The sequence below is a fragment of the Pituophis catenifer genome, unplaced genomic scaffold (genome assembly GCF_029215685.1).
Source record: "Pituophis catenifer annectens isolate HBS135680 unplaced genomic scaffold, rPitCat1.0.hap2 SCAF_1, whole genome shotgun sequence".
NCBI classification, from domain to species: domain Eukaryota; kingdom Metazoa; phylum Chordata; class Lepidosauria; order Squamata; family Colubridae; genus Pituophis; species Pituophis catenifer.
In genome coordinates this window covers 77,258,375-77,265,518 of record NW_027256881.1, presented here as the reverse complement: position 1 = coordinate 77,265,518, position 7,144 = coordinate 77,258,375, and the positions used below count along the sequence as shown (strand labels likewise).

At 39.2% G+C, this 7,144-nt stretch overlaps 1 protein-coding gene across 4 annotated transcripts in view; it reads left to right on the top strand.

Annotated features, from left to right (window-relative positions):
- The first annotated feature begins 4,788 nt into the window (after positions 1-4,788).
- The window catches only part of MAP3K4 (mitogen-activated protein kinase kinase kinase 4), a 72,105-nt gene continuing 69,749 nt past the window's right edge, over positions 4,789-7,144 (top strand). For all 4 annotated transcript variants that reach the window (XM_070932613.1, XM_070932611.1, XM_070932612.1 and 1 more), the window contains exon 1: positions 4,789-4,912. In XM_070932613.1, coding sequence (XP_070788714.1) covers positions 4,839-4,912 — 74 coding nt within the window. In that variant the 5' untranslated portion in view covers positions 4,789-4,838. The remainder of the gene's footprint in view (positions 4,913-7,144) is intronic.

The following is a 7,144-nucleotide window of genomic DNA, read 5'->3' as shown; positions in this document are numbered from 1 at the left end:
GCCATTTCTTTGCAGTGTCTTAGGCAGCTGGAGGCAGCATCGATTGTCCCATCTGTTTTTGAGGCCAGCTGTGGGGAACATGACTGTGGGTTGGCTTGAAACTGTTTCTCAGAATGGTGGCAGAATGGATGAGACCAAAAGCAGGATTTTTTTTTCCTCAGGTAGTCCTCGACTTACGGCCACAATTAAGCCCAAAATTTCTCTTACTAAGTGAAACATTTGTTAAGTGAACGTTGCCCTATTTTACGACCTTTCTTGCCACAGTTGTTAAGTGAATCATTTCAGTTGTTCAGTTAGTAATATCATTAAGTGAAACTGGATTCCCCATTGACTGCTTGTCAGAAGGTCGCAAACGGTGATCACTTGACCCAAGGACACTGCAACAGTCATAAATGAGTTGGTTGCCAAGCATTTGAATTTTGATCATGGGACCATGGGGATGCTGCAATGGTCAAGTGTGAAAAATTGTCATACGTCACTTTTTTCAGTGCCGTTGTAACTTTGAATGGTCACTAAAAATGAACTGTTTTAACTCGAGGATTGTATTTTTGATGGCTGTGGCTCTGGCCAGAGTCGAGGACTACCTGTATTCAATTTTCTAGAGAAATCCCTGCAGTTTTCACGGTGAGATTTTTCAGAAGTGGTTTGCTATTTCCTCCTTCCTAAGGCTGAAAGTGATTGGCCCAATCACCTGGCTGGCTTAGTGCCCAAGGTGAAACTAGAACTCATGGCTTCCCAGTTTCTAGCCTACACCAAACTCAAAAGATAGGAATATCTATTATGAGCCGTGGTGGCGCAGTGGTTAGAGTGCAGTACTGCAGGCTACTTCTGCTGATCACCGGCTGCCAGCAGTTTGGCAGATCGAATCTCACCAGGCTCAAGGTTGACTCAGCCTTCCATCCTTCCGAGGTTGGTAAAATGAGGACCCAGATTGTTGGGGGCAATAGGCTGACTCTGTAAACTGCTTAGAGAGGGCTGCAAAGCACTTATGAAGCAGTATAGTGCTCTTGCTATTCTTAATGTTAAAAAAGATGAGAATTTTAGTAATCAAAGCGCAACCAGTCTGTTACAAATTAAAGAGCATGTCCGTTATCTCTTCTGTTCTCCCAATACACAATCGGCTTGTGTTATTGTTGTTATGTTGATTCATCCGGTTTAATCACTTTTGGTCTTTTGGGGATTCCCCACAACCACCCTTTTACTTTTTTCTGACATATTTTTGTACTTCTGAAAGCAGTGGGTGATCCTCCTACTCCATCCCTTTTTGCTGCTTTGCATTGCTTCAGTAGAGCTTCCTGCGAAATCCTACCTCAAGTGATTTTGGGTCAGTCACTTTGCTTCCAGGGTTGTTGCTGTGGGGAAAATTAAAAGGAGGAAGAGTACTTATACTACCTTAAGCTGATGACGGAAAGACAGGACATTCTTCTTAAAAAAATTCATTAAAATGAAATAGAATAATCTGTGAATTGACATAGTGACTAGAATATTGATCATAAATCATGGTTCGCTTAGTTGAAATCCATGTTTACCTTTTAAGCTTTTTGAATAACCCAACTACCATTTATTTTCTCTAAATTCAATTTACACACACCCATTTTGCTCATTTGTCTAACCCTGTAGTTCTTTCTAAGAAAGTTTGATGGCTTTTAAAATGTCAGCACTGCTTTAATATGTTTGTGTACAGCAGTAATTGTTTGCCTATTTGTTTTTAGATACCAAACTAACACACGACATAGATTTTTTCCAAAATAACTATGTGTTGACCTATAACACATTGCACTTTATTTTATAATTAACTGCTGGCACAGAGAAGTACATTGAAGCTCACTGCACAACTGTTTCATAATGACACATTAGGAAGGCATGAAATGTTGGTGGCTGATACAGTGTTTGAACCTTGGCAGAAAACAGGCATACCATCAAATAATCCCTGGATAAAATTTCTGATCAATGGTTTTACTAGCAAAGAATAACTTTGGTCTTTAGAGTCTTTTTAGTTTTACAACTTTGTATCCACCTTTCACTTTCAGTATGTTTAATGACATCTTGTCCTCAGCTGAACTTCCTGTATTTTAGAGTAACTCACCTATGGGTATTTGGCATTTCCTCTCCAAGACTGAGCAGCTATGGGGTCCCTTCTGGGAGGGATAGTAAATCTTAATCCTTTGATTTTAGCATTAACTGGAAACAGCTTCTGATCTAATAATTCGTTTAATGAGCCATTACCCTGGTAGGGTATTCACAATGGTTTATACAAAAATAATAATTATGAGTTCCTACAATAGGAACTTCTTTCCCTGCCTTTTGAAATGTCTGCAGCTACCCTTCAGGAAAACAGGAAGCTCCTTATACCAATGGATTTTAGTAAACCATAATGTGGCTTGGACAGTTACAGCTAAGCATGTTGCATGATCCCATCTATTGTGGTTTGGTTATTGGCTTAGTAGTTATGAACTAAGCTATTGTCTTGTTCAACGAATTATGATTAAAACAAACTATGTCTTTGTATGCTGTATAGATTAATGATGTATGTAATTCAGTATAACCAACATGAGCAGGCATAATTTTGCAGGGATGCAGGCTAAAGTTGCTCTTATTCTCCCCAATCCTTCTTGCAAATGATATATTTGAGAATCTGATTATAGTAGTAGATTTGTATACGCTTAGACAGAAAGTGTACATCCACATTTTGTTTGTTTCAGGTTTATTTTTATTTATATGAACATTCAATTCTTGTTCTGCAATAAGGATGAAAGGATGAAAGCTTCCATTAGTTTGACATTTGTAATGTAAAATGAAAGTAATAAAAATAATCATAATCACATTGATGTAAATAAAGAGCCAGTCATGCTTCTTTTACAAAAGGTTTGTGAATTACTTTATTCTACTGTCTATAAAAAGGGACACTTTTTTCATTTAAAAGATGATCTATGATCTACTTTAATGGATTTCACATTAAACCAAATGTCAATCTAAACTGATAGAAACGTGTCATAGGTAAGTAAGGTTTTTTTAAAAAGCCCAAACTTGTAGAAATTGAGATTACAAGGCAATATCCTTAAAGGTGAGATAAGTACAAGGCAATATCCTTAAAGGTAATATCCAATCAAATGCAATAGCAATAGCACTTAGACTTATATACCGCTTCATAGTGCTTTTACGGCCCTCTAAGCAGTTTACAGAGTCAGCCTCTTGCAAAAAGGCATTTGATTGGATCATATTAGAGAGCCAATTTAGTGTAGTGTTTTGGCATTGGATTAGAAGTAGAGGCTCAGGTTCTAGTTTAAACTCAGTTACAGGCACTCATTGGGTGACTTTTGGCCAGCCTACCTCATAAGATTGCAGTTGTGGAATAAAATGGACACAGCCTTTCCTTACCTTGATTTAAAATATAAAAATAATTGAGGTAGGATAAAAATCTTTTTAAAAAATGCATCAGTAACATTAACTAAGAGGTATTCCTTTGCATAAAAACAAAAATCTTCCATTTCACTGTTTCACCATTATATCAAAGGTGTTAATCATGTTTGCACCCCATTTTTGTTTATAGTTTACACTTCTGTTTACAGAAAAAGGCCTTTAAAAGAAACAAGGATTAAAAAACCTGATTGTATGCTCATTCTAAGGATTGCATGATTTCATTAGTGTACATCTTCAGGCCAATACTTTGTGTGTTACTGTGCATAAATAGATTTTTAATCTCTGTTGGACTATATATGCACTTTACTTTTTCTCAGTCTGGTTAAGTTTAGTCTCTGCAAATACTACGATTTTCAAATCTGGGGCCAAGATTGGGTTTACAGTTCCAATACATTTGAAGGACATCAGGTTGGGAAAGTGCAATAACTCCTGTAGTAACAGGATAATTTTTCATGATCACCAAAGATAACTAGGGGCTGTTTTGCTTGTTCAATATAAATTTTATACTTTTTAGGTATAAAAAAAAGCCATTTATTTTTTTTAAACATCAAACGGTACTTTAGACCCCATAATCCAACGGGATAAATCATAAGACATAGATTCTATGTAATATTGAGCGGCGTTTTTCGTACTTACACTAAAAAGAAAATCCCACTGCGTGCAAGCAGGTAACTTATCCAGCGGTATCAATGAGTAAGCCTTGCTGAGGTCAGTGACGCTGCCTCCGAGTAAATGAGGCAAGCATTGATTTGCAAGGATATGACGCTTACCTGATTTTTTTTTCTCCCCCACTGCTGTCCGCCAATAAATGAATAAGTAAAATCCCCGTCTCTTGTCTATGCCACTTATTCTACTTTTAGCCTTACCTGGCTCTCCTTATCCCTGAGATAAGGAAAGCCATCCCGGACAGGAGCCCAGCCACCAAGCAGCACGCGGCTGCAAGAGCAATCCTTCAGTAGGCATTGCGCACAGCGGGGCTGCAATCCGGGATTTGCAAAAGGAAGGAATTCCGAGCGGAGTGGAGAGGTGCGGTCCTCCTCCTCCTCCTAGACGCGCACCGCAGCGTCTCCACTCCTGCATGGGACGTTCCTTTCCTCTTCCTTCCGGGTGGCGTCCCGTTCCACTTGCCGCTCCGAGGAGCGAATGAGAGCGCCTGTGGAGGGCTTTGTCCCTAGACGCTCTCCGTACGAGCGATGCTCCCGGCTTCGCTCCTCTTGGAGCCTCTTTCCAAGATGGCGGCTGCACGGCCAGCTCGGCGCGGTTGGGTCTCTGCAGCCGGGTCGTGAGTGAGCGAGTGAGTGACATCGCTTCTTTCTGTCGGTCGGCTGCCCCCCGCCCTCCCGCGCTCCTTCGCTCTGGTCGCCAGGCCGGGCTGCGGAAGAGCTCCTGCGGGTTGCCATGCCTGCCCTGGTGCACGCATGAAAGACGCCGCCGCCGCCTCCGTCAGAGCCATGGAGGAGCCAAAGCCGGAGTGCAGCTGCTCAGCAAGCAGGTCAGACTCTGACGGGGCTGCCAAAAATTAATGCATTAGCAAGAGAGAAAGTTGCTCGGTTTTTCTCCCCTCCTCCCTTTTCCTACAGCTGCCTCGCCTGCCTTTTCAGTAACTTTTTCTTTCTGTAGCTTCCGCCTGCCTTGCTGCTTCTGCAAGAGGGGTTGCTTTTTTTCTTTTTTTGATGCTCTTTTTGGTTAAGTAGACGAACCCTTTTGCCAACCCAAAAGCACCCTGTTACCATTGCTCTGCGCTCAGCCGAGCTCACACGGTTGCTGTGAGTCGGTTTTTGTAGAACGCAAAATCTTATTTTTGCCTTTGCAGAACAGGAATTCCAAAAATAGGCAGTTACTTATTACCCACTTGCAACGAATGTTGGCTGTATGCATTGAAATGCCTTGAAATCAGTACTTTTACCTCCCCCGGAAGATCTTTTCCAGGCTCGTTTTTGCATTATTCATATGGTAAATAACATTTCAACATGCCACAGCTCCATCCTGTGCGAGCTTATTCAGAAGTTCAATGGGTCATAGTCTAAAAAGGCAGCGTGCAACAGATCAGGGGTGTAGTTCTTGTGCTCTTTTAGCATGAAAATCCCTCAATCTCTCCACTACTATTTCTTTACAAGGGAAAATTCTGAAGCCAATGTATTTTCTAGTGGTTGTTGCAGGCGTGCTGCAACAGGGATAATTGCACTAAGGGAAGGGGGTGCAGGTTTCCTTTTAAAACTGTGGTGTGTTGCAGTATAGATTGCATAAATGCATTTAAATGAATTCTTCAGCCCTAAAATGCTACTGAAGAAATAGATTCAGATGTGAACATTTGGACAAAGAGGAAAAATGCCATTATTTTGAAATTTATTTCATTGATGCAATAAATTGAATGCTTATGTTACAAAAACTCAAGTATACTAAATTTGTTAATCAGAGCTAGTAGAGTGCTTTGTAAATAAGTTTACATTCAAATTTTTATGAATTTTATCTGTTGTTCTCCAGGTTAACTAATTTCCCACTCTTCATATCTTTTGTTCATATGCCTCTGTAATGCCGTTTTCACTAAATATTGCAGTAGCAGAATGATACTTTGGATTTTCTGTCAAGTACAGTTCTGATTTCAAGTGCAAATAACTAGTTAATTCCCCCACCAAGTTTCAACAGGCAGGAAAAAAAATACATAAAAGGTAGTTGGAAAAAAAGCATTTTTTCTGCTTCTTTTTAAAGCAGGGTGTTGGAAATGCAGTCTCAAGGATATTCAGAAAATGACTTTCAAATTGTGTGTTTAACTGGTGATTATTTGGAAAGAAAAGAAGTCTAGCCTCAAGAACTGGATTGATGGAAAGTGAATCTGCTCTTCTGTTTTCAATGTCTGCTCTTCTAATTTGGATTCTTACACCAATTTGTCACTATATCAATCTATCACTATAGAAAGGATATGTTTGCAATTCAGGTTACTGATTTCACCTGAACTCCCTGTTTCCTGAAAATGTGCAGTGCTTCGTTGTTTATATCTTTCTTTATAGTTCCAAATTTCTGTAAGAAAATATTAACCAGTTCTTATTTTATTCTGTGCACAACCACATATGTAATGATTAAGGATAGGAATAGTGTCTTGTCATAGGTAGCTCAGGGAACTTTAATGACGAGAGGCAAATTAACATGTATCTGAAGTATTTAATCTTAGAATCAGTTAACTCTATCAAAGATGATCTAAAATTGATAAGATAACCTTTTGTTACATTGCAAACCAGAACTTCAGTAACATTAAGATACATATTATGGATTGCTTGAAACTACCATTTTCTGGAATTTGATTGTGAACTTCATATGATCATTTCTTTGCACTGTACTGCATTGCATAACTAATATATATTAGTGGGAATTGGTCTTGGGAAATGAGAATGAAAATTATTTCATGGCTCTGATATTTTCGGATTTCCAGCTGACTGTCAAAGTGTACATTAATCTTTGTAATTCCTAAGCAATTATTTTTCTCACTTGGATAACATCCTGTTGATTCATGTTACTCCTCACCAGCAGGTACTCAGGAAATGCCTTCTTTTAAGAATCCAGCATTGTACACTGTCAGTACAGGATGGATTATAAAATAAGTAAAATTTTGACAAAAGAAAGTAAGGTGAACCCTTGTATGTATGACTTATCTTTGTATCCCTTCCTCAAGAAGCCAGGTGACTGAACATACAGCTCCATAGGAGTTTGGAAGAAATAGATTATCTGA